General features: G+C 44.4%; 1 protein-coding gene across 1 annotated transcript in view; it reads left to right on the top strand.

The window, feature by feature from the left end:
• Positions 1-4,170: 4,170 nt before the first annotated feature.
• Positions 4,171-27,850, top strand: part of LOC129342587 (1,5-anhydro-D-fructose reductase-like) — a 28,966-nt gene continuing 5,286 nt past the window's right edge. The window contains exons 1-8 of the mRNA XM_054998428.1: positions 4,171-4,316; positions 19,167-19,334; positions 21,274-21,390; positions 22,810-22,887; positions 24,045-24,161; positions 25,374-25,480; positions 26,519-26,606; positions 27,358-27,441. Of these exons, the coding sequence (XP_054854403.1) occupies positions 4,245-4,316; positions 19,167-19,334; positions 21,274-21,390; positions 22,810-22,887; positions 24,045-24,161; positions 25,374-25,480; positions 26,519-26,606; positions 27,358-27,441 (831 nt within the window). The 5' untranslated portion in view covers positions 4,171-4,244. The remainder of the gene's footprint in view (positions 4,317-19,166; positions 19,335-21,273; positions 21,391-22,809; positions 22,888-24,044; positions 24,162-25,373; positions 25,481-26,518; positions 26,607-27,357; positions 27,442-27,850) is intronic.

Genomic DNA, 27,850 nt, shown 5'->3' with positions numbered 1-27,850 from the left:
AAACCAGTACTTACCTTGTTCAACCGTGACAATCAAATGTGAGCCCATAACTGTTTGGTTCAGCACCAAACAACTTAAATCCTGGGCCGGATCCACACTTCCCTACCTTCCGCTTTTCATGTGCATTAACCACGCTGGATTCTATCCCACAATGTCCCAGTCTGTGTTCACATCCCTTCTCTTACTGCCGCTGCCTCACGCTATACTTTGTCCACATCCCTGGTAGAATCGCGCAATACGGGGCGGGTTTAGATCCGACATCGCCGATGACGACATCACGTTCATTTTTTTCATCGTATTTCCGCTATAGCGTTTTTTTGCTAAATTGCTATGGCAAGGCAACACCCCTATGATGCCTGTGATTGGTTAATGTTATTCTATGCCTTCTTCTTTGAAATCCATTGGACCATTATTCTGGTGGGCTAATTTGAACTGATATTTAAGGTGGGTGTGATCCAAACTCTCCAAACGGGCAGACTAATTATTTGATGCTTGAATGTAATGTTAGAATGACGGATTTCCGCTATAACGGTAATTTCAACAGTTAAAAAAAAAAATTAATAGCCACCAATATTTCCAACTGTTTGGCATCCTAAAAATGACACAGAAATGGAAATGACGCCACCCCTTGAAGTCTCCAAAGGAATTTTGGAGCACCTTAATTAAGATTTATGGCTGGGATTGTGCAACAATGCTGGGAAAGTCCCCCTTTAAAAAAGAGAGAGAGAAAGGACGGGCAGGCAGGCATGCTGCAGAGAGAGTGGAAATGCTTGATAATTGCACGGCAAAGAGGGATGATGTTCCAGAAAGGCTACAAACACGGAAGTGGGGTGGTTTGAAGGGGGCGGTCTCCTTGTGAAACACTTCTATTTGTCCACATCCACGGTGAGAACCGCGCATGAGAAGCGTTTGAACACATGACAAATTCGTCTGAGGCGCAACGCGAAAGACGCGAGAGAATGGCGGGATTGAGGTAAGAGTATGTGAACAGCCCTCTGAGAAGCGAATAATGGGCGGGAAAAAGTAGAAAACTTGAGACGTGTGGATTCGACCCTGGTTGAACAGGTTTGCATGAGATTTTTTTTTCAAAATAGCGCATATATGATACTTTCCCGTTCCCTGGAACTTAACAGTCTACATTGGAGTATTTTATGAATGATTTATAACTGCATATGGCTAAATCACATGTTTACCTTTTATCTTACCTGACAGTAAGATCTTTAATTTCAGTTGTTTTGAAATGTTCTGTAGCTGGTCAGTCTAGGGAGTAATATATTGATTACAGAGTGAAATATAACAGGGACAACTAAAAAGAATAAGGGCAATGGAATCAACTTGATCTTCACAATAACACGTTTCTTGGGGAGGGGGTTTCTATTAAAATGGCCCTTCATCTCAGCGGAAAGTAACGCATTTTACCAAAGTAACATGAAAGAATGATGATGATTCCTTGGAATTGTTAAATAAAAGAAACATGTAGACAACTCAAGTTCTAGCCATACCACAGCCAAAGGTACACTGAGAAGAAGAGAAAGGACCTTAAAGAAAAAAGTTTGCTGAAACTTATCAAGAGGATCCAGTAGTACGTTGACCCAGATTGGGGCAGCATAGAGTAATTAATGAAGAATGATGGCCTTACATAACTTAAACAAAAGCAGGATAAATTGGCCATATTTAGTATAAAATAATTTCTTAAGAGTGATTAATGTCGTTTGAGTCTTTCTTACGACGGAATTTATGTGGGAGCTCTGGATAAATCATAACTAAATGTAACACTGAGCTATTTAAACTGTAACTTCAACAGTTTCTCCATATGTTTGCCAGGAATGTTCCTTCAAACACCTCGATTTGGAGAATCTCAAGATCTTTGTTTTGGTAAATTGTCAGCAACTCTTGAACACAAAAGACACAAAATCATTCATGAGTTTCTTCAAGTGTGGGGTTTGGCTGAGGAGAACTAGATCATTGACATATAAAAGCAGTGGTAAAGAATGATTTACTAAATATGGTTCATGAGTGTTATTTTGCAGATTTGGGGAGAAGTTATTTATATATAACTTTAATTAGTGTGGAGTAGGACACATCCTTGCTGTACACCTTTTTCAATTCTTATTAATCTTGGAGATGAATTCATGTTGAAAGTTTTTAACTGTAGAAAATTCCCAGTATGTAAGTTCTTGATCAGGGCCAATGGCCACTTAGGAATAGAGGTGGAGTTCAACTTTTCCCATAAGCAAGTATGAGATACTGAATCGAAAGCTGCTTGAAGGTCAACAAAGGCAGCGAATATAGATTCTCCATTACTCCGATACTGCCACTGCTCTAAACAGACTGGCAGCCAGGAATGGTAGGAATTTTTTTAAAATACAGCATTTATATATAATTAATTTATGTGATCTGGGACTAATTTAACAGTCTTTTTAAAGAATTGCCTGCTGAGCAGAGCAGTTCAGAGAAGCAAGGAAGAGTGAGAAGGAGACCTCAGTAAGACTGTGTGAGAACATGTATGCATGAAAAGCTGATTGCAGTGTACAGCATTGTTAGGAAGGTATTTATACCCCATTTTCCTCCCTGACAGGGACCCAAAGCAGGCTACAGCATCATTTGCCCACCCTCCATTTTATCTTCACAGGTAGCCCTATGAAACTGAACGACAGTGATTGGCCCAGGGTCACCCAATGAGCTTCCAAGGTAGAACTGGGATTCGAATATGGGTGTCCCAGATCCTTGACACTCTAACACTATACTATGCTTATGGTAAAGCAACCAGCCAAGCAGCCTTGAACCAGTTGACAAACTGTCAGAAAACTGGTTTCTTGTTCACCACTGGTGAGCAGGACATGAGCCAAACTAGGGGGCGTTTGAGCATCCCTGCTTCTAGCTAAACAAGGAAGCTGTATGAATTTCCCTGGAACTGAGAGTGCACTCCAGAAGCAAACAGAGATGCTTTGGTGCTTGGCTGTTCAGGTCCATTAGCAGTCCTGGGCCTTGGCACATTGCAGCCTTCCCAATGGACAGCACCTGCTGGAAGGTGCATAGATATGAATCTGAAATACTAACATTCAAAGGATATTTGTCTAATCCTTTTAAAAAGATGGTTACGCTCACAATCAGCTCACCAATCAACAGCAAGTTGTTTCATATATGCAGTACTGTGAGTATTCTGGAGCAATAATAAAAGAATCAGAATTCTGCACCCAGAAGAAAAGCAGATTTCTGTGATCTGAATAATCATGCATATCAAGCATATTTACAGATATTTTCTTATTTTTTATAATTAATCCTCTTTCTGCTAATCACAGGGAAGAGCAGGGAGCCGTAAGGGTCACTGAACGGTCACCCTGGCTTCTTTAAGTCTTATTCCAGATCTCTTACTGCATCAGATTTCTCCCGGAGTAGCTCACAAACTTTGGAACATATATTTGCAGGCATAAGGGCTAGAAACTTGCTTGTTTTTAATGAAAACTGAGTTTATCTGGACATTCTGCAGCCAATACTGCCTTCTACACAAAATGGCAGCATTCACACAGCCCTGACTGAATGAAACAGCCAATAAAAAAGGCAGGACCCGATGCTGCAATCCTACTCCCCACCCCACATGTTTCAATTGCCCACATCTGTCATGATATGAACAGGGTTTGCACTTGGGGACAAAAATACTTTCCTTTGCTTATCTTAACCCTCCTGACTTTCTACTTGAGCAGATGAACTTTTGTGTCTTTGTATTCTGAGCACGCTTCATTCCCTCCTCCTTCACTCTTCCCTGCTCCTCCACCCCTGACCTCACAAACCTTTGTTTGTTTTTTCATGCTGAAGTTCTGCTTGCTTGGAATTATTTTTCTGAAACAATTTAAGGCTGGTTTAGCAAGAGAGCCCCCTTTGTGCTCACACATGTTTTAGGCTCCCAGGGAATTTTGCAAGGGGCCCCAAATCCAGCTTGTCACCCATCACTGTCACCCGCCAAACAGCCTAAAGGAAGTTCTCTGATTAGATGTTGGCAGAAGGGGTTTTGGATTTCTTCATGTTGATTCAAGGGTGGGACTTCTTTGTCTGGGTCTTATATAAAAAGTTTCCCTCTCAAACCTTCCTATTGGCTGCTAATGCAGCCAATGACTGCACAGCATGGGGGCGTCCCTAAACTTGTGGGCATGACTTCTGGCGTGTTTGATAATGCATAAAAACCCAGTCCTTGGAATGGTGAAGGGCTGAAGCAGAGACAAACAAACTTTTCCTGAAGAGTCCAAATGGCTTCCACCACCTTCCTTACCCTGCCCTCTGGGAGGCGGATGCCTCAACTTGGCCTGGGGACCTGGCTGGTAAGCACTTTGTTCCGCTTCCTTGCTCTTTCTCTGACTGCCTTGCTTTCTTTGCTACACGCTCTAGGGAGCAGAGTGCGAGAAGAAAGGCATGTTTGTCAATAGTTTTTCCCTCATCAATCTTTGTTATACTATGCCATTATGCTGTTATACTACAGAGACGTGTATCAGCAGCAGTGAAGGGATGATTCGGAAACAAAAGAAATATAATGTGTGAATGACAGATGGGTGTCATTCATTGACAGGAACACAAAATCCTCGCTCCCATTTTGGCACTCTAGATTTCACTGTTCTGGGTGTATTGGGCCTAACTACACATTACATGTATGTGCATCTCATGGCGGTCTGATGCTCTTCTAGGGAAGGAGCAATTGAGATTACAGAAGAGGGGTTATGTAATCCTTTTTCTGCCTACCATTTTCTCAGTCCAACTCACCTGTCCCATTAGCGGCCTTTTGCCTATACGGTTTCAAATGTATGCTTGCAAGGAAGATAAAGGTTTGTGTTTTCAATATTCAATATATATACACTCAGACTGGTGGGAGTGCCTCACCTTTGCCCTTAGGAACATTAGCCAATCCCATATTTTTGTAATGATCGTATAATGGGTCTCCCTTCCAAGCATGCTTGAGTCCCAGGAGAAATTATGCTCAGCAGTCATTCTCACATTGTGTATTGTGGATATGAAAATGAGCTGTTCCAGAAATTGCAACAAATGTGGCCTGGGAACACACCCCTATGCAACTGCCATTCCCAAAAGTGGCAGAATAATTCTTGCAGGACTGGAAAAGGTACGGAAGATGGCACCCAGCGGTACTTCCGCACAGGAATGATACCCTGTAGTGGACTCATTGCTGCTGCTAATGCACAGGCATATGTAGTGGCAACAGAACATCCACGCTGAGTGATTCCTCATTCTTTCATTCTTCTTATTTCCATTCCATGTGCCTCTAGAGGGCGTTTTGGCAACTTGAAATAAAACTGGTAGTAGATAGTTACATTGCTCTAACACTAACCTGTTATAGTAATATACCTAGTACCAATTATTTTCAAAAGGTGGCAAAAAGTTCCCATGGGGGACTTTAAAATACATAGGTCAGTCAATGGCTATTAGCTACAATAATTAAGTGGAACCTCCATGTCTAGAGGCATTATACCTCTGAACCAGGAGCGGCACCAGGGTTTTCGGTGCCTGCAGCCAGCTGGTGGGCCGGCGGCACTCATGCATGTGTGCGTGCACGCACACACACACCAGCCTGCGTGATGACGTTACATGTGACGTCATCATGGGTGCGCACGCAAGCTGGCCCGATTGCTGCAGCTGGGACGGTGCACAGGTGGCCTCCCAGCTCTCCCACTCGGTTGCCCTGCACCTCCCCAGACGCCTGCCCGTGGCTGCTGCGCCCAGCCGGGGGCATGTGCTGGCGGCAGCGGCAGTGCGGGGCAGGAGAGCTGGGAAGCTGCAGCTCCATGGCATGCACTCCCACCCCCAGTGCCTCCTCCGGCACCCACTCCGGCGCCCCGCACCCTGAGGCAACCACCTACCTGGCCTCAGTGGACACACCAGCCCTGCTCTGAACAGCAGACACTGTGGAAGAAGAACCTCAGAAAGTTTTTCCTTTAGGCCCTGCTTGGGGGCTTTCCAGAGGCATCTGGTTCACTACTGCGGGAAACAGGAGGCTGGATCAGGCGGGGCTTCAGAATGTGAGCCAGCAAGCCTCTTCTTATGTAACCATCTAGTTTTGATTTTCCATTTACTATCTGAATTTCCACAGTGCTATTTATTTACTCAGATAGTGCTCTTATGTAATGGCCTGGTTCAGCCATTGCCCAGGTGCATAGGCCATGCACATGGGGTGGTATAATAAGACTGCACGTCAGCCTTCAGCACCTTCCCCCAATACTGGTTATGTGTAACGTACATGACTGAAAGCCTGATCTAGAGGTTTCTTATTGGTTCATAGACTTCACTGTTGTAGCCAGGCCTGTGTGTCCTTCCTCCGGCATGCATAAAGATGCATTCTAGTACAGTCTGAAATTGTGGTGCATTAAGGGAAAGTCTGTTTTTTCTAGGCCTAGAACAGTCCCAAGTAGGGATCCCAGAGCCTCTGGTGGGGGCAAGGGATGCCCTGCTCCCACCCTCTGCCCCTCGCCACAACTCACCTGGCTGGCGGGGGGGGGGAGGGAGGCAGGGGAACAGGCCTCCTGGGTGCGCTCCTGGGGTGGCACGATGACATTACTCCCAGGAGTGATGTCATTGTGCCACCTTGGGAGTGTTTGAGGCCCAAATCAGCCCACTGCAAAAGTGCAGGAGCACCCCTGAGCCCTGCGCTATGATGTCAGTTCCTGGAAGTGACATCATTGCAATGGTCCCAGGAGGGCACATGCCAGGAGTTTAAAAAGTTGAGTGCCAGGTGCCCCCTCCTACTGGGAGTGTAAGGGGACCTGGCAACTCTAGTCCCTTGGAGCATATGGACTCGTGATTTGGAAAATAAGTCAGTTGGTTTGATTATGTGATATACTGTGGCCTGAAGAAGGATCATTTTGGTTTGAAACGAGAGAAGAAGAATTTGGCCGGCTCATGCTCGTTGCCTCGCCTCGTTACGCTAGTTTCACAGCGCTACCATCTTACCTCGTTACATTGATCCGAGGACTTCACAGCTTGATTGTTTGCAGCTGATTACCCTTGCCACTTTCCAGCATTCTCTTGGAACTTTACTGAAATTAATTTTGTCATATTGGGTTGAGTTAATGATGTTTCTCTCCCTTATGCAAGTGTAGTGTTATGTATTGTTAATTTCCACGGAATATTGTTTAATTATATAATTTGTTTTGTACATTCACGGAGGTTTTTCTCTTGGTCTCTTTTCTGGATGTGCCTCCTTCTGTTTTTTGGTGTGTTTTCAGCGTGGCAGCTGTCACCCTCCCCCCTTTTTTGGTGATATTGTGTAAGGGGACCTGGCAACTCTAGTCCCAACCCAGAAAGCTAGGCAGAAAAATAGGGTTCACAGCTCCAGGCTGGGAAATTCTGGAGATTTGGGGGGTAGAGCCTGGAGAGGGGCTGTTTCCACGCAACTTACTGGCCTCCGGAGCATTGCACAAATACGCAGAAGATAGCGTCTTGCTGGTAAGTTGTGTGGAAACAGCCAGGGTGGGGTTTGGAGAGGGAAAGGGGCTCAGTAGAGTATATTGCCATGGAGTCCACCATCCAAAGCAGACATTTTCTCCAGGGGAACTGAACTCTTTGGCCTGGAGATCAGTTATAATTCTGAGAGATCTCCAGTCACCACATGGAGGCTGGCAACTGCAGAGAAATACTTTTTCTCCCTGAGAAATTCCAGTTTTGAGGCCACCTTGTAGATCAGTTGTACATCTCTGTGGCTCAGCACGAGGGGTGGGGTACAGGAGAAGTTGGTAATCTGCCACACACATTCTCTCTCTCCCCCGCCCCCTAGTCCCTACCTTGCCCTGAAGGCCTTCTTTTCCTGCTGTTCCTGGCCAGAAGATCCGGATTCTGCCAGGTGGGAAGGTTACATTGGCTGGACAGACAAAGGAAATAAGAAACAGTTTGCTACACTGCTATTTTTTTGGAATTTTGCTAGTTGAAATCTTAACCTACCCTGAACAGGCAGGAAGTGCCTTCGGGGCAAGGTAGGAAATGGAAAAATGAGAGGATGGTATGAACTGGAACAAACTGGCCTTTCTTTTCTCACAGACTTGCTCATTCATTAACCCAGGTACAACCAAACTGTACCTGGGTTCTGGGGGGATTGAAGCATCCATTCTACCTCCTGGCCTGGTCCCAATTAACTGAACAGAAGGGAGGGGGTTACCACAGGATAGCTAGGAGATTTAAGACCCCAGTCAAAGAACATTATTGTGGGATCAGTGGTGGGCAAGATTCACTACAGAGCAGGGACGCGGACATACCAGGTTGCCACTTATGCTAGTAAACTCACTGCAACAGCAGATAGCAAATGCCTGTAACAACAGTGACTCCATATGGCACACGGAGGGCTGTTCCTTATCTCAGGCCAATGATCTGACACAGTATAAGCCAGCTCCATTGTGTAAAAAAACATTCTCTTGGTGAATTCATGGCAGAGGTGAGATATGAACCAGGAACTTGCAAGCCGTGCTGACTTGCTCTTCACACGCATAAAGGATGCAATTCTATTCAGAGGCAAGGCCGAGTCACCTGAAGTAAGAAGGCTAAGGGCCAAGCTACAAGTGATGAATGACACTTGAACGGTAAGTGAACAGACTCACATGTATCCCTCCCTGTTCACTTGCGCTCCACTCTATCACATAGTGGCCCTAAGGGTCACCCTAGACATGTAGGTTTTTAAAGAGTTGAGTCTGGGTTCCCCCTCAAGCTGTTTCCCCATGTCAAAATAGCAGAGGACGGAGGTTTTATCCCTGTTTTTTCTGCTCCGCATGGAATATTCTGTGCATATGTAGCAGTAAAAACGGGAGGGACTACCCCCCCGGTGTTATTTTGACATGGGGAAAAGGCTTGAGGAAGGAGGAAGGGGCCCCTCTCCCCTCTGCAGAGGCATTCTGAGGCCGTTTGCACTCTCTTTTATTTTTTAACAGGCATTTACTTTTTAACTGCTGTATGGCTGTAGAGATCCAACTCTTTAAAAACCTGCATGTTTAGAGAGACCCTAAGTTGCTCCCCTCTCTACTGCCCATCCTACTTGGTCAACATCTTAGCAGCATTTCCAAGATGGACCCACAAATGGCACACCACCTTCCTCTTGTTGCTGCAGGACAGCAGTGCTAGCATGCCCAGACCTGGAGGAAACTTGCATGCGATGCACCACTGAATTATTTAAAAAGACTAGATTGACACAGGCTGATAAATTTAAAGCTACCATTACTGGCCTTGACTCTCTTAATATAACTCTTAATATAATTTTAAACCTGGGGCAGAGCCAGGTTTAAAATTATGGCTGTCCCACTGTCACAGCTGGTTTGGTTTTACACAACAGAAATGTAGGTGGTAGGATGGCATCCTTACACTTAACTGCACCCACAGAGGCAGGGTTGGATTTTAACCATGAAAAGGGCATTCAGATGAGGAGTGCTGCTAAACCATCCCTCGCTGACAACTTACAGCCTATCCCCTGGGGTGTTGCCAGTTTTCTTCACAAAGTGGGGCTGCCACATTTCCAGGTAAGGCAAACTAGTGCACCCGCGGGGGAAGCACACGCTCTGGCCCCATTCAGGCTATGGCCCTGTGTGGGAGGAAGAAGCCCCTCAACTGTGTCTGGACCCAGCTCCAGCTGAGAGTTTCCTTCTTCCTGTTACCAGCTGGGATTGTTGAGTCTCATGGCTATAGCAGTCTTCCTCACTGCCACTTTTCTAGGCCGGGTTGCTGGTCTTCAGGTGGGGCCCCTGGAATTCTCATGGAATTACAACTCATCCAGTCCACAAAGAACAGTTCCCCTAGAGAAAATGGCAGCTTTGGAAAGTAGGCTACGGCATCACATGCCTGCTGAGCTCCCTGCCCTCCACAAACTCCACCCATCCCAGGCTCTGCTGCCCCCAAATCTCCAGGAATTCCCCAACCCAGAGTTAGTAACCCTACTGTCCACTCAGGTGTTTTTCTCCTCAGCCAGGCTCAGTTACTGAAAGTAAGTCCAGTAGGAGGGGGCTGAAGGGAGAGGGTTCAGCTCAACTCGTCCAGGCTCCCCTTTGCTTGGCCCCATGAGCATCATTTTAAAAGCAAACACTTCTGCCTTTAATGGCAGGAAGAATCTGCCACCTGAATTCAGGTCAAGGTTTCCTCTGCCAGTTTGCAAGATGAAGCTGCTAAAGCCAAGCCTGGAGGAGGGAGTGGCCCTCCGAGTCCTCAGAGGCCAAACCACTGCCTGATCACCCGACTTGACTTTGGCTTACCGGTGGAGCTTTGCAGCACAGAGAGCAGTCTCTGTTACAGAACTGGGAACAGGGCCCAGTTTGACATAGCTTTTCAATGTACTCCATCTATGAAGCCCTGATTCCCAGCCCAGTTTAATCCACATCAGAGTCAGTCCTGCCTTCCTCTCTAGCCAGAAAACCAAGTTCCTTTGTTTATGCAAAAACAAATTTCTTCCAGTTGGAGTAAACCTGGCTTGTGGCATAGATTCTTGAGGACAAAACAAAACAAATTCATGCACGTTCTGGAAACTGTAACCCAAACCAGATCTCCTGTCCGCTCAATGCATGAAGCAGCAAATTGAGTGTGACTGGGGTCAGAAAAGTAAAGAGGTTAAGAGGAGAGAAAGAGTGTCAGTGTGGCGTTGCCAAAGATGTCTCCAAGGGGGGAGCGAGCAAGAAATATCCCCCCTTTCCCTTTACTTTCTTAGCTTTCAGTCACAGCATATAAAAGACTTCTAGCATGGATTAAATTTTTATTTATCTTTGTATATTGCATATACAATACAATGCACTCCCCTAATAATGGCCTTCAGCAACCTTACCCCCTGTCAGCTGCAATATAACGAACAGCAGCTCCTTCGGTTATTCTTTATGATGTGAAAAAGAGTGGGACCAGCAACACGGTTCTATTTTTTTAAGGGACCTTTGCTTTTTGGAGGTACTGTCAAGTCACAGCAGACTTATGGTGCCCCCATAGAGTTTTCAATGCAAGAGACATTCGAGGGGGGGGGGGTCGCCACTGCTTGCCTCTTTATAACCACCCTAAACTTTCTTGGTGGTCTCCAGTCCAAGCACTAACCAGGGCTGACCCTGCTTAGCTTCCAAGATCTAATGAGATTGGGCTATCCAGGTTAGTGTAAGAACATAGAAAAAGGGGTATATTTTGCTGTTGACCCTCTGTGGAACCCAGGAGGGTGAATAACAGGTACAAGGAGATTTAAGTATGAAAGATAACACATGAAAACAAAATGCTGGAATATCTCATATTGCTGGATTCAAGAACATCCTGAGGGAACTGGGAAGTCTGTGGTTCCAACCTAATGTCAGCCAGAGGATCATAGCTGGGAGGGAAAAGCAGTGGGTGTGCTAATTTGCCCCACCTATGAATATTTTCAAAATGCAGATTTAAAAACATGTGACATGGCAGTTTTCATTTAAAGAATAAAATCTTGTTTTCAGAATAGGAATGTTTCTAGTTTTTAAAAAGTAGCTATTAGTGTCCCCTCCTAGGGCCGATTCCAGACGGCCCTCCCCATCCCGGAACGTCGCGTGTCGTCGTGCGGAAAACGTGAAATACCGCGTTTTCTCGCTTGAGTTTTGCGCGATGTCGTGCAAAACTCGCGCGAGAAAACGCGGTATTTTGCGTTTTCCGCGCGACGACGCGCGACGTTTCGGGATGGGGAGGGCCGTCTGGAATCGGCCCAGGTTATACTGTTCCAAATCCTTACCCATGTAATCCGCCTAGTTCTGCCCATTGAAGATTCCTCCTGGGTCAGGGTGAATGGTTCAAGATCCTTTTCACCCATGCTTATGTAACCCTAGAAAATAATATGCCCATTTAAAACCAGAGTTAGCATTCTAGCCAATGCATATTTTATATTTTAACAGAAAGACAAGGGGATTTTTAAAAAAATTAGACTCAGGTGTGGACTTAGGTGGCAATCTTATGCATAGTTGCCTGAAAGTAAACCCCTCTGAACTTGGTGCAATAGTTTTCTGCTCAACCAACTATAGCATTAGACTATTAGTTTTTAGCATCTCACTTCTGAATGAAGAGAAATCACAGACTTGCCATTTTTAACCAAACATCTTATCTGATCAATTTTTTATTCAATATGCCAATACCAGAAATGCAAATCTTTTTAACAGTCCTACAAGCAGAATCATTCTTCCCCAGCAACAGCTAGGGCAGTTCAAATTGTAGGCAGTTCACAGAAAACGGCACATTATTTAACTTTTCAAAATGGCTACCGCTGCCTCCATACGATAATGAAATTACATAGAAATCACTTGCTTGACGGACATGCTATAAACATCTCTTCCTCAGCCCAAACCCAAACTTAACTGAGTCCAGATGGAAGGACCGCAAAGTTCAGCACTAAGCAACTGGTTTAATCAAACAGAGATGCATACATTTTACAGCGATATGGATCAGGTAATGCATACAAGGCAGGGCTTTGCACATTGAGAAACACCCTAAAGGAACTTGCAAATTTCCAGGAAGAATATGGAAAGAAAGAAAACTGAAATCTGCCACCACCCTGCCATGCTTGATAAAGAAATCCTGGCAGCTAAATTTGCAGGGAGGGCAGAATAGAAATCCAATAAAATAAGTAGGTAAATAAATAAAAAGAATAGCAATGTAACACAGTTACAATATTTAAGGAATCCACTAATTGTTTTTGTCTCCTAAGCACTGTAGCACTGCTTTTCTCCAGCTCAACAGAAGGAAGGTGTGCCATAGTAAAGCAGCATACAGGCTGTTTTACATGGTCAGTGGTCTCTGCTCAGCATTCATTGCCACTGCAAATGCAGAGGTATTCATTGCAAATGCAGAAGTATTAGCATTGGCAATGAAGTGTCACGCAGGAGTTTTAAGTGTACGTTCCTCCATCAGCTACCACTTCCCTTACATTTTTTTCCTGCTGTAGCACTAGAACTTTTAAAAAATGGTAAATGCTATAGAGCTCTATAATGTTATAGTGCTATAGCAAGTACTGATTTAAAAAAATCAAAAACCCTTCCAATGGCTATGCAAGAAAAGTGGTTGCTATAAAGGGCTGATGGAAGAAAAATGTCGCTGATGAAGATGGACGGATGGAAGGCAAGCCTGTCGGAGGGAGCTCACAAAATAATCTACACAATTTATTACTAATATACTTGTAAAGTGCCAAGTGCTCCAAGTGCAAATTTCTATATATGATTCAAAGATATACAGCAATTAAATAAGTTTACAGCAATGCGATGGTAATGTCCGTTGCATATTACACCTACTGGAAACTGATTGACATGCTTTTGTATGTAAGTATATTGGATGAGATTCTCCTAGAGCACACTGGTGCATATGAGATTCTTTAAGCGTACATTGTCTGACATGAATTTTATTTCTTCTAGTGATGATTGTTGAATTATTAAGCCTTTGAAAAAGTGATTAGTATGAAACAGGATTATAATGCTGGCACATGCCCCATCAGGCTTTGCCCATTTGTGAAAGATCAGGCTTTGTCCAGTTTTGAAAAACCACATATCCCACATTCGGTTTGAGTCAAAAACTTTATTGAACCGTTTGTACATTGACTAGAAGAAGGATGTTTTGAACTTGCTGTGAAGATCCCACAAGGAATTGGTCTTCTGTCATCTGAAAAAAGATATGGAGAAAAGTCATTAGACTATAAGTTTCATAAGGATTATATACCTACCTGTATTCAATCAGTGGTGTATGTTAGTTTTGATCTCTTCTACGCATTGTTTATACTATTGCTGTAAACTTATTGAATTGCTGTATATCTTTGAATCATATATAGAAATTTGCACTTGGAGCACTTGGCACTTTACAAGTATATTAGTAATAAATTGTGTAGATTATTTTGTGAGCTCCCTCCGACAGGCTTGCCTTCCATCCCTTGATCTGTCGGAGGAGTCCCCCAGTTGGTTGGGCTGATGAAGATGGGGCATTAAAAATGCACACCATATCCAGGCAGCATGCTAACATGCTTTGATTGTGTTCTTTCAGAAAAGATAATAGTAAGCCAGGTTTGAGAGTATGCCAAGGATGGGGAAAACTCAGAAAGTAATTAGAGGATGATGTTACCTGGATGCTTCCTAAAATAAGCTTCAGCCTAGAAACAAAGGCACAGAAAAACATCCATGTGGAAGCAATTACAGGCTGAAAATTGATGCACATGATACCTTGTAATGCCATAGAGGGTGCTTGGGTGCAGATTCTCAGCTCATGCAATGCAGCTGCTTGGAAGGAGCAAAAAGTCTCAAGCCCACTCCACTAGGAATCCCTCCCCTCTCAGGTTCATCTCCATATCTTAAAGCAGAACTAATTATGGCCTACCTCACAGGGTTGTCATGAAAGCAAATCCAACTACGAAGCACTTTGTAAATTAATTCTTCTATATGATGATGATTACCAGCAGTGGAAGGCTATATATCTCCAAGTAAACCATTTACTGTCTGAACCTAAATTGTGACCAGGGTGTATTTCTGGTCTATGACTTGCAACTCTGGTTGTATTTCTTGCACTGAGTGTTGTTAAGAGAAGTTTCAAGAAGTTCACACCTTCTTATTCTAACCATTATTTTGGAGCTGGGTCCCAAATCCCTGGGATGTTTGTCAGGACAGACTTCATTTATTTCCATCGCTATCAAGCACAATCTGCCAGTTAGACGGGGTGATGTGCAGATGGAGAACAGCCTCTCTGTTTACAAGATGAGGTCTCAACATCCTCCAACGCCTCTGGCAACAACATCAGCCCCAGAAGACTCTCCCATCACATTGCAAGGCATTTGTGCCACCAACACAGAGCAAAGGCCCCCACTTTTCAGTCAGAGCTTGCATTGTTCTATAGGGCTAGCAGCATGTGCTGTGCAGCATGATCAGTACCAGACCACGGAGACACAGGCGCCAACTTTCTGTGATGTAACGGCTGTTTTGCCAGCTAAAGCCTATCCTTGTGCAGCAAATTAACTAGAGCACGTAGCTGGCTTGCAAAACGACGATGAAACCTTCTGCCAATTTTTATCCTGTCCAAAAGGCACATCCAGCACTACCATAGGACCTCAAATACTAAAATACCACCGCTGCAGCTGGTCTGAACCGTCAGAAAAGACCCCTTGGGCCAGCCTGCTGTATGTTTGTAGGGTTTAACTCAATCTGCTAAGCGACAAGAGACTGCAAGAGGTCCACTAAGTTTGTAGTTGTGGCAAGGCCCACCATGAATTTGATATTGCATATAAACATTTTTTCCAGATAAACATTGTCTCACATGGGATGCTTCTGCCTCTATATATGGGGAAGGATCATGGTGTACTGGTACAATATCTGCTTTGTGTGCTGATAATACTGAATTCAGTTCTTGGCATCTCCAGTTAAACTTTCCTAAAAACAATTGTGTAAGTTGTGAATGACTTACTATGGATTCCAAGTTCTCTGGGTTTAACATTTAACTGAAAACTTTTTAAATCTGTTAACAATGCAAGTAGTCCTTCGGTCCAGAGGTCTTTCTGTAAGTTCTGATTAATGTCTCTTATTATATAGCTGTACTATGTCACATGGATATATAAGAATGCCATCTACATGCAGATTAAATTTGCAATGGTTTCTTTCTCTGATATTTGTTTTTTTGTCTAATATAAAGTGCAATCAGTACCTTAGTAAAAAAAAGAAGGAAAAATAATTGTTACAGTGTTGTCAGAAATTAAAATCCATTCGTCCTTTTTAAAGGATCAATCAAAATAACACTGCACATTGTGCAGATTTCAAAGTTCTGCAGAACTCTTCATCAGGCTAGATGTTTTTTTAAAAAAAGAGGCTAAGGTATTGTTGCCTCTCTGGTTGCATCAGATGCTTAGCAGACTTCAAAGCACAGAGTATGGCTAGGTTGAAAATATAACAACCGTTAGTAGTTATCAAATGTGTCTCAGGTGTGATATAACAGAACTGTTCTTCAATGATCTCGTATTGCAATAATCAATATGAGAACTGATTAATATCAGTTCCTTCTGGAAATAAAGTTTGACAACTCTCCTTCCTCCTGATCCCAACTCCTGCCTCCTCTTCCTACAGTGGAGGTTTCTGGAAATATGTTTTCTTTTTGTGGAGCTAAGGAATCGTTGATGATTTAACCCTTTCATAGGGTGAATCACTGCTTTGGAGAATTAATGGGTGGGCCTAAGAATGTTTCATTCTCCCTCCTTGCTTGTTTTCAGGAATCCCCGACCAAAGTTGCCCACAAATTTAGAGGTATCTTAAGGCCGTAAATAGAGTTTCCAGCCTCCAGGTAGTGGCTGGAAATCTCCTGGAATTACAACTGGTCTCCAGGCCACAGAGATCAGTTCACCTGGAGAAAATGGCTACTTTGGGGGGTGGACTCTATGGAATTATGCTAAGCCAAGGTTATTTTCCTCCCCAAACCCCGCTTTCTCCAGGTTTCACCCCCCAGATCTCCAGGAATTTCCCAACTTGGACCTGGCAACCCTAGCCATAAAACATGAATCAGAGATTGTTATTTGGAAGTTCTGGTGATTCAGGAAGAATTGCCGCATGTTAAACTGGCGCTCCTCCTGTGTCTTTAATTAGTGCTCAACTCTCAAAAATGTAGGGAGTGAACTTTTTCTTCCCATTTTCCATCTCCTTGCTGTAAAGAGATTCCTTTTTTAAACATGTGTGTGTGAACAAGACCCCATTACAGTTCAACCTTCAAAATCTTCCAAGGATACATAATTTATACCCTAACCCTTAACCTATTTAATTGGAAATAAAGTTCCATTTTTACATGAATCTCTGTCACTGCCTTTGTATTTGCACTGCCTTTGTACTTGCATCAAGCACCAAAGGAAAGGAGTAGTGATACACATAATAATTAGGGTTGCCGGCCTTCAAGTAGTAGCTGGAGACCTCCCAGAATTGTAACTGATCTCCAGGCAACAGAAACCAGTTCCCCTGGAGAAAATGGCTACTCTGAAGGGTGAACTCTATGGCATTATATCCCACTGAGGCCCCTCCCCTCTCCAAACCCTGCCTTCTCCAGGCTCCACCCCCAAATCTCCAGGAATTTCCCAACCTGGACCTGGCAAACCTAGCAATAATAATAACAACAGTAATAACAACAGTATGCTTATATATTGCCCTTCTGGATTAGTGCCCCCACAGTGCAGTGAATAAAGTCAGCGCTGTTATTATCCCCATAATACAGCTGGGGCTGAGATGAGTGGTTTTCCCAAGGCCACCTGCTGAGCTCATGGCAGCAGTGGGAGTTGAGCTGGCACAGTGCTGATTTGTAGCCCAGCCACCTAACCACTGTGCTACAGCAGCTCTGGGCACTTCTTGCAGGTGAGCTAGAAAGACTAGATCTGGCAGCTGAGAAAGAAGTATCAATAATTAGAGGAGAATGAGCGTGCCAGGGTGTTGCGTGACTCAGGCCTCCTTTTTTTGCATCCTGACCCCACAGCAAATACACCAACAGATTAACTGGTAGAGCTTCATGGGATGGGTGGACATTGATCAAATTCAAAGCAATGGAAATATGCCACGTTTAAACCTTTTGAGTGTAAAAGGGGAAATTTCATATTCAAAATAAAGTTGAAGCTTAAAGCTTCACCTTTGCAAACTAAGAACAAAAAGGAGTCTTGTGGCATCTCAAAGATAAAGATTTATTGTAGCGGACACATTCAGCACCACAAAACTCCTTTTTGGTTCTTCTTCAACATGGTTACCTTCTGAAATGTGCAGTCTTTGGAATCCGAATGGTAAAACTGGGAATCTTGGGAAACTGGGAATGTGGGCAAATATTTCTTTCCACTTGAATGTGGATGAAAAATAAATGTCCTCTGAAATCTTGCCTTGGCTACTAACCCACATCTACAAGCCCCCATATAACTGATGCGCTGCCTTTTGAAAAGAATCAACAGTCAGAGTGCAGCAGTAAACCCCTTATGTCCCTCTGAGAATGGTGTGCATATACAGACCAATGTCGCCTTCAGAATTTGCATCCAGTCTGCCTTCTGCATTAATTGGCTTCTGAGCTGTTTGGACAGTACAGATTGGAGTGAAATAATTTAGTAAAGTGTGATGTACTCGCACTGCAAACCCACATTAGCTTAATGGGTATGGTTTTCATGTTCAGGAATCTTCCTTATGACAGCCACATATGTCTTATTAGTGACTCAGAGTAGCATGCCTTTATTTTACCCCTCCATTCAAAGCACATCAGTGGAGCCTTCTTTCCAGGCTGTGGACACACAATCTCTTTCAGAAGCAGGAAAGGGTAGGGAATGTGGTTCAGCAACAGAGCATCTGCTTTGCTTACAGAAGTGTGCCTGGGTTCAATCTCATTTTAAAAGCATCAAGGAACAGATGATCTGAAACATGTCTACCTGAAAACCTGGAGAGCTCCTGCCAGTCAAAGTAGATGATATCAACCTTGGCTGAATCCACACTTACCGGCATAGCGTGAAACAGTTGGAATGATAGCGCCTTCCTGACGTGATTTCTGATGTCATTGCACCACGAGTGGTGTGATGACATCAGAAAACATGGCAGGAAGGCGCTATCATTCTGACCATTTTGCGCTATGCCGGTAAGTGTGGATTCAGCCCTTGAGAGACATCAGCAGTCTGACTCAGTGTAAGGCATCTTCTTGTGTCCCACATGACTCTTGATTGTACCATCACTGCTCTAATGAATGTCAATGGGGGGGGGGTTACCCAAAGGGAGGGTCTCCTTGCGAGTTGGAGGGAATTAGCAGCAAGCAGAAGGGAGTGAGAGGGGGTAACTGTGGGGTCCCCATCAATGTATATGAGGATTGTCCCAGCTAGAGAACTCTTTTCAATAACCAGGCAGATATTTCAACAAAAAGGGGGGATGTATTGTCCCCCAAAAAGGGGGGACTTCTATTGAGAACAAGAAGGATCAACAGCACACAACACACATACATACACATGCAACACAACGCTCAGGGCTAACTAGGAAAGAGAGTAAAGGAATTGGGTTATACTTACCATCCAGATGTCTGGGAGAGAGGAGGAGCATTGAGCGGCCTGCGCTTCAAGGCGGAAGGACTCGAATGGAGGTCCAAGGGTGGATGCTGGATCCAAAGCATGCACACAGTTCAGGGCGGAGCAGCAGCCTCGTTTATACCATGGATCCTACCCAGGTGCAAGATTATGTCGCTAACAGGTGGTCTTCTGTTTCTATCAGTCTCCTCCAGGTATTGTTCAAGACGCCATTATGGTAGCAGTCAAAAATGGCTACCGGCACATTGACTGTGCTTATCTGTATGAAAATGAGGGGGCTATCGGTGAAGGTCTTGAGAAGGTACTGAAGGAAGGTCATGTGAAGAGGGAAGATCTTTTCATTGTTAGCAAGGTGAGCTTACAGATTTTTTAACTGAAGCAAAGGATTGCTTTTGCCCTGGAATTCATGTACACACTGTGATGGGAACAGCTGGCTTGTCAGTTGATCTCTCAGTTTACGAAGAGAACAGAGCAGAGGTAGAGGTGGGTTGGAGGTGGTAGAGAATAACAAACACTCCGGGTGATCTGGTGGGCGGGAACCTCTGGTGAAAAGTGCTATAGCGTTGTTTGACTGGGCATAACTGAAAAAAGCCAAACACATTTGTTCAATTTGTAGAGGGATGCTCTTGTGATTGAAGCCCAAATTACTTATGATACTTCAGTCGCATGTATTTATTTATTTATTTATATCATATTTGTATTCCGCCCTCCCCGCAAGCAGGCTCAGGGCGGATAACAACATTAAAAACATTTAAAACATTCCATATTAAAACATTTAAAAACATCATACAAAAACATCATACAAAAATAGCAGCACTCTTTTATTATTAAGTATTACAGCTGCACAGGCTAAGCTCTCTACACCTAGGTTTGCTGAGAGCCCAGTGGTATTGGTTACATTTTAAAACCCATTTATTTTTTTAAAAAATCAACGAAGGAGTCCCTTACCCTGGTAGATGCTGCCACCATCAAGAGATTCCCCCTTGGTATACCATTCCCTGGAACACAAGGAGTTTTGGGTGTGCACCTATGGGCTGTCCCCCCTTCCACTTTCTCTCCCTCTCCCTCTGTAGTTCTCAGAGCTGTCCTTATTTAGCACTGAGGCATTTGGTCAGCTTAAAACAGTGCAGCCAGCAAACAAGGGTAAGGTTCTACACGGTCAGTTCTCACTCAAAGATCTTCAGTAAAAGAATCTTTAATAACTACACATAAATCACAGAAAGCACAGATAAGTGGGAACAAATCAATAGACAGAGCGTTACTGGCAAAACACTAAGGAAAGAATCAAATGGTGTATTGCTAGCTAATCCTGTACTCACACAAGATGAGCCCCAGCATTCCTACCTGAGAAACAGGGTCAAGATTTAGCATTGTTGGCCCAGCCTAGCATGATCTGTCCATTACCAGAGTCTTGACATAGAACTCCAAATCAAGCTAATATTTATATTGATTCTTCTTGAACCTGGGGATTTTCCTTTCCATCTAATCAGAATTTGAGCTGCATGCTTAAAGTTTTCCCTCTGTCCCTGCTTTTGGCCCATCACCCCAAAAGTTTGGTTAAGTAGGCTAAGATGTCAAGCAGGGAAATTAAAACCAATCCATCATGGCTCCTTTGAGAGCTTGACCAAATGGCAAATTGAAGCTGGAATTCAGTTTCCTTTGGTTAGCTCATAGGTCACCGTATAGGTGTTTTTGCCTCTTCTTGGGATGCATCATTAGGACTTTTATTACCCCACCCGCAGATGTGTCTGCGTGCTATTCTATGAGCATATTTTATCCTCTCATAACACTATGTACCTGGGCTTTTTTTCCGAGTGAAGGTCTGGAAGATTGGGGAGTTTACTTAACCTGTTCTCCAGCACTGTTTTCTCACCATCACTCTCCCTGTAGCTACTTTTCACATGATGGAAATGATAAAAATATTCATAACTTCTCCCTTGCACGTGAAACTGCAGCTACTTGCCAAATAGCTAAAAAAAATCTAGATTCTTCTCTCCTTCACTGACTCTTTTACTTTCAAATACTTTTCTTCAACCCTCATCCAAACAGTCGGATGTGAAATAGCTAGCAGCCACCAGATACTGAGGGCTAGACAGCAAGCCATCAAGAACCCATAGTCTTCCTTCCAAACTTCTCCCAGTGGTACACCTGCAAAATCCAGAAGGCTAACGTCTCCCTTGGTATTATGTGCTCCTCTGTAGCTCATGTCCAAAAAGTCAAACTCTTCCTGGTCTCTGTTAGAGCTTCTGTGTCAATCAACTGGAGTCATTGGCATGTTCTTCTCTTGACAGCTGTGGAACAGCTACCACGCTTGCGAAGATGTAAAGCCAGCTTGCTTGGAAAGTATGAGGCTGCTAAAAGTGGATTACCTGGATCTCTACCTAATGCACTCCCCAATGGGCAACAAGGTAAAATGAGCTAGTGTGCTCTGATGGGGGGAGGGGTGTCATCATGTAGGGAACCAAGTCACAGTGTCCATTGGAAAAGTTGGTCAAACCTCTTGATGCTTGTTTTGACTGTGGCACCTGAACTTGTCTGTTGAAAGCCTGCAGCAATGCTTAAGTTGTGGAAGAGGCAATGCTTGGGCTCAGTGTCTCCAGAAATGCCACCCCTCTGAACTGGGGACTCTCTGTGGCTAGTTATTCACTGGAGAGGGAAATATGTTCTGTACCTGTTTCATCTGTTCAGGTTCCAGGGGAAAGCCCTAATGCTGAAAGTAGGTGCTGACCTGGAACTAGCCCAACATAAAGTAAGGTTCAAAGCTCATCTCAGCCATAAAGCCATGATCACTGGGTGATGTTGGGGCCAGTCACATTTGGGGAGAACCAGGTAGGCTGCCTTGAGGCAGAAAAGGTGAGATATAAAATGTATAGGGAGACTTACCAGAGGTGAAGCTAATCAGAAACAGAGTGTGCATTAGACAGTGGAATTTGGCAGCCATTAAGGAGAGCAAAGTAAATGAGATGGACAGATCTGCCCTATTGGGGGTGGGGGAGGGCAACATAATGGGAAGTTTTGTGTAGCTCCTATCCCCGCCAAGAAGGGTTGAGCAAGATAACAACAACATTCGATTTATATACTACCCTTCAGGATGACTTAACACCCACTCAGAGCGGTTTACAAAGTATGTCATTATTCTCCCCACAACAAAACACCCTGTGAGGTGGGTGGGGCTGAGAGAGCTCCGAGAAGCTGTGACTGACCCAAGGTCACCCAGCTGGCTACAAGTGGAGGAGTGGGGGATCAAACCTGGTTCTCCAGATTAGAGTCTTGTGCTCTTAACCACTACACCAAACTGGCTTTCTTTCTACCTCAAGTGCCACAAACTGTGGGAGCCATGGTTGCGTTGTGGAGCATCTGCTATGCATGAGGAAGGCCCCAGATTCAATTCCTGGCATCTCCAGTTAAAACATCTTGGAGGAGGTGAAGAGAAAGCCTTTACCTGACACCCTGGGAAACAGCTTGCCATCTAAGTAGACAATACTGACCTTGGTAGATCAATGGCCTGAGTCAGTATAAGGGCTTTTTTTCTGGGAAAAGTGGTGACGGAACTCAGTGGGTTGCCCTCGGAGAAAATGGTTACATGGTTGGTGGCCCCACCCCCTGATCTCCAGACAGAGGGGAGTTTAGATTGCCCTCTGCGCCACTTGGCGGCGCAGAGGGCAATTTAAGCTCCCCTCTGTCTGAAGAACAGGGGGCGGGGCCACCAACCATGTGACCATTTTCAAGCGGTTCCTGAACTTCGTTCCCCCGTGTTCCTGCTGAAAAAAAAGCCCTGAGTATAAGGCAGCATCATGCGTATTCATGTGTGTTTTTGTCTGCCATAGAACGTCAAGGGAGAGCTTATGCCACAGAAGGATGGCAAAGTGATTCAGTGTGACATTGACTACATGGAAACATGGAAGGTAAGAGGCAGCCATCACACAGTTTGCCACAAGTCACAGTCCGGCACCAAAAGGAAGAGATGGCACTGATACCAGATGCCAAGGAGAAAACCAGAGCCATCCATCTGTCCTTGTTTCATCTATGTCCTGCCTAGTTGTGCTCTACAGCTGGTTTGCACACGTATGTTCATGACTTGGTGACTACAACGTATGTGAATGGGTTGTTGCCTATCCAGCAACACCAACAGAACTTTTGTAACACATCACCACACCTGCAGCTTTTTCAGTGAGGTCAGCTGCCAGGCTCTGAGTCCAGGAAGCACACATGATCTGACATTCCCTCCTGCTCCTTCTTAGCCTCTTGGCATAACTGTAGAGAGGTCCTCAAAGGGCTGCCTCTTCTCCCCCACCCTTGCAACTTCTAGCCAAAGTGGTGGAGGTCTTACAAGCCCAGCTGCTCCTAGGATCTGTTAATGGTGCTGCTCTGCATGTGCCCACCTGTGCTACTGCAGAGTAGCCATCATATAGCCAATGCCATGCTCGAGCAGTAACTGCCTCTGAATCAATTCTGTGCTTGAGGAAAAAAAATAAAACCAGTATTTCCGTAAAAAGGAGGAAATCTGCAACCTGGAGAGATTGTGCAAATCAAGCATATTCTTATCATTTTGTGTCATTTATTCTGCTTCTGCTGCTCACTAGGAGCAGCTGTGCTGGGCATCGAAGTGCCAACATTTCCAGCTCATGTTTTGAAAAATCTGTTTTCTGCATATAACTTGAAGTGGGGCACTGTGGCCACTCTTGCAACTAGGAAGAGGCTGCTACACTGTTCTATCTGCCACAATTTCCCTTTCAAGTCAAGTCCCAGGACCATACTCCTTCAAGCATATATTTGCCCCCTTGTTTTTTTTCCTAAAATGATTCTCAAGCATTTGAATACTGTGGTATACCACCTCCCCCTTTCTGCAGTGGGGCTATGCTTGTGCAGAATTGCACTGTGATAACTTATGAGATCTGGCAAGAGCAAGTCTGGTGATGTGATGCATCTGTGGGTGCTCCAAGGCTTCACACTGTGTCGTTCCTTTAATCTGGCCCTTCTGGCCCCATTCCAGTTTCTCAAGGGCCTGTGACTGTTCCTTTACAAGTGCTGCGCTGAACTTGAGTGATATTTTTATTTGCAGGCTATGGAGAAGCTAGTGGATGAAGGCCTGGTGAAAAGCATTGGGGTGGCCAACTTTAACCAGTGCCAACTGGAAAGGCTGCTCTCTGAAGCAACAATTAAGCCTGATGTTCTCCAGGTAATGTTGGTCTTTGATTCAGGAATGTGAGCAATTACCAGGAAGAGGCAGTTGGAGACAGTGCACACCTTTGGCCCTAGGTTCAAGTCCTTTCATGCATTTGGTGGTTTTGGACTTGTCAGCACTCATAATTTACTCCCCACTCTGAATATTTGAACCTATAAATGGGCCTGCTGCTTCAAAGTGAGGTTGCCATTGAAGCCAGGATTGTTTCCAATAACAGCCAACCATATCTCCATGGGAAGCATGCAAGCTGCGGTATAACCATAGCAGATAAAATTCCCTTCTTTGGGCACATGCTGAGCAGGGGTACAAATTGGGGATCAAGAGCCATGCAATATATCAATCAAAATAACTGCAAGCAATGCATTTTTTTTCTTTATGAAGGAACTTGTTTTCAAGCTTGTGGAAGAAATGCCAGGTAACCGCTTGCTTGGAGGCTTAGTGTGGGTAGGAGGCCAGGCAGAATGTCATTCTTGCAGCACAGTTGGGCAGCAGCAGTTGAAAAGGAGACTTGTTTTCATAACAGGTTCTGAGCAGTAATAGTCAACAGTTGCTACTACAAGGTGATGGGCCCCCTCATTGCTACTGTGAATACAGCAGCGACCAAACCTCTACATGTTAGAATTCCCCTCATTTTCCTTGCTACTGTCAATTACCAGTGAGGGTTTTTTTAAAAACTGAAAAAGCTCTTTGGTGGCATGGATTGTATGGCACCTATAGGGTCCTCCTGAGGAACCAGGAAAGATCTGGATATTCCTGTCCACATCCCAACCACCCCAGGTTTGCTGTGATCTTTCAAAAAAGATTATAGTAAAGCAGACCTTGGAAAGAGTACAGCCAAGGCAAGGGAAAGCTGGGAGGTGCATGAGAGCACCACAATAGTGTGTGGAAGCAGGAAACAAAACCCACTTCCCATTAGCACCCATACTGGACCCAACAGCCAAGTGTGACGCAACCTAAGGGGAAAAAAAACTTAAACCAACTCTATGTATTCCTCAGTCAGTAAACATGAGGCTGTTTAGAGCGTAGTCCTTCTGTGGCCAGTCTATTCTGTCTCCCACCTTCACTTGCATTTCTTCTGATATTCTTACCGAGAGACCTTCCACCCCTTTCTGATTGGGTTTTGCCAGAGGTAACTTTATTAGGCCTGGGGAAACAAACACTTCTGTGGCCTCTGGATAATCTCTAAACTATCTCTCTACTTAACAGGAGGAGCGGCATATTTACCAAACCCAGTGCGCTCTGATTGCCTTCGCGAAGCTCAAAGGGATTGCCTTCACCGGATACAGCCCCCTGACATCTCCACAGCGTCCTTTGTAAGACTCCACCCTTTTGGAACCTTAAGGGGAAGTAGCCCCAATCTTCTTACCAATGCTTATGCTTTTTCTGCGCTGCCTCAGTTTCTGTTGTTCTGCTTCTCCTGCTGTTACTAGACCTGCAACTTTTTTTCCCCTGCCGCTGGTCCTGCCTGCCAGCCTCCTGGGACGTGGCCACCACACTGCCTTAGCATACGATGCCTGTGTAGTTTTATAGCCAAACATGATTCCTTCCAGGAGCCATCACATCGACAAAGTACATGGGCAGGGCCAGATTGCCACCCAAGAGGCCTCTTGGAGCACCATCCCCAGAGGAGGTGACACTGACAGGCATGGCTTATGCCTGTTGTCACCTCCCAAGCAATCAAGGCAGAGGACAACTCAAGCAGAGATGCCCTCCCATTTACACTACCATTGCTGGTTTGATTGATGTAGCCAGCCCTGTGCCTCAGACACCCGAAGCCAACGGACGAGGAACAAGAGGCAGACTTGAGAGCTCAGGGCCACCATGCTCAATGCTGTCCACATAACCACCAAGCAGGGTAAAATTCTCTATTGGGCCAGCAACGCAGCCTTTTCCTAGTCTTCAGATTTTCTCTAAAGGGATGAAGGTGCCATGCAGGCATGCCTTCACCCAGAAAATGTCATAAGCCAGAATGCCCCAGACCATCAAGTAGTGAAAGTGTTTTCAGGGGATTAATTGGTTAAAAAGAAGATGGTGAGTTGATTACACAAATATATTTGCATATTACCAAAATCTCATTGTAAACAGCTTTTTGAGAAAAGTGTAAGTTACAATTTAATAAGCAAAAAAGACCATCCCTTTGTTAAAAGATCTTGAGTATTTTCATTTCTTTCCACATTAACTCCCTGAAACCAAAAGCCTAAGAACTAAGTATGTATGAACAACTTGCAGCCACATGGAGGGAAATTTGCCACTAAAAACTTGCATTCCAGAAACTTGGTAGTTTCATTCACTGAGTAAAAAGAATGCATTTGAATTGGGCTGGTTTGGCAGACATGTGTCCCCTTCTCTAGCCCTCCAGGTAAACTAGATCCCAAGAATGGTATGGAAGACCCAGTGGTGAAGGAAATTGCTCAGAAGCATGGGAGATCTCCTGCTCAGGTAACATGACTCTTAGAGGGTGATATCTCTGTGTGGGACACAGGGATCTTAGTGTGACTTTTCACATACCTCTGTGTAGGTCAACTGGGTACAATTAGATAATTTTTTTTTTACACTGAAATTTATTTAGGAGGACTTGCAGATCTTTATGTGGGGTAGAAAGAGCAAGCAGAAACAATCCAATAAATCACATGTGCTATAGCCTCTGCTGGAAGCCTATCCTTGTCCTCTCCTCCCTATATCCAGCTCTTAGAATGACAGGCTCTAGCTTTGGCAAACCTCCATAATAAGCTAATCTCTTAGGCCACCTACCTTCATGCTTTTGCTGTCTGAATTGGATGCACCTGTACATCTTGGTTGCTCTAAGGATATCTTTAGATAACTTAGTGCTGTGGAGGTGGCACTAAATTAGGAAGGGACTGTAGAATACCACAAGGAAGATATGCCAACAAGCATGTGTCGGGTATGCATGTGAGCTCATGTGCAAAAGAATGAGGCTTTTGTTACGTGGAAGATAGTTAATTTCTCCATTGATATGAATTGTAAGGCTACTTGTGGGCTAATCGTTTTTGTGGACTTTGTTGTGCCTTACGGGTCAGCAATGATTACATCAGCATACTCCCTGTGTGGGTTGCAGGTGCCAGACAATTGATCAGAGTTCCTGATGTGCTATAGAGACAGATGTGAGAGTTTAAAAGGTGCAGCTCTAAGAGTTACAAGCTCCAGTTTTCCCTTTCTGATGTCTTCGCAGGTTATGATCCGCTTTAATATACAATCCAAAATAGCCACAATCCCAAAGAGCCAAACACCTGCTCACATCATCGAGAACTCAAAGGTGGAGTATAAATTACTTGCTTCTGTCTAATGTTTTTCAACTCCTGACATCTTATGTATTGGAGGGTTGGTCAACCTCTCCACTCTATCACCAGAAAGTTTGAACACTTCTGGAAGCGTGGATATTGTTTCCTGCTATTGCGACTGATTAATAAAAATTAGATCCATGTAATACATTTTAAGACCAACCAGAAATAACAAAACGGTGCAAGCTTTCAAGTTCTCTGCATCGACCTTGATGTTTATACACACCAAAGAAGGGGAAAAAGGGAAATGGAAATAAAAGATGCTCCAGGCCATGATCTTAAGATTTCCTCTGCATCCTGTGTAGAATGCCAGGCAGGTTTGAACAGATAAAATGGTGTATTGTCGAATAAAATAAAATGGTGCTCAGTGAGACTAGCTTTCTG

Source organism: Eublepharis macularius, chromosome 14 (genome assembly GCF_028583425.1).
Source record: "Eublepharis macularius isolate TG4126 chromosome 14, MPM_Emac_v1.0, whole genome shotgun sequence".
NCBI lineage: Eukaryota > Metazoa > Chordata > Lepidosauria > Squamata > Eublepharidae > Eublepharis > Eublepharis macularius.
The sequence above is the reverse complement of the archived record's forward strand: the minus strand, read 5'-3'. Positions and strand labels throughout refer to the sequence as shown.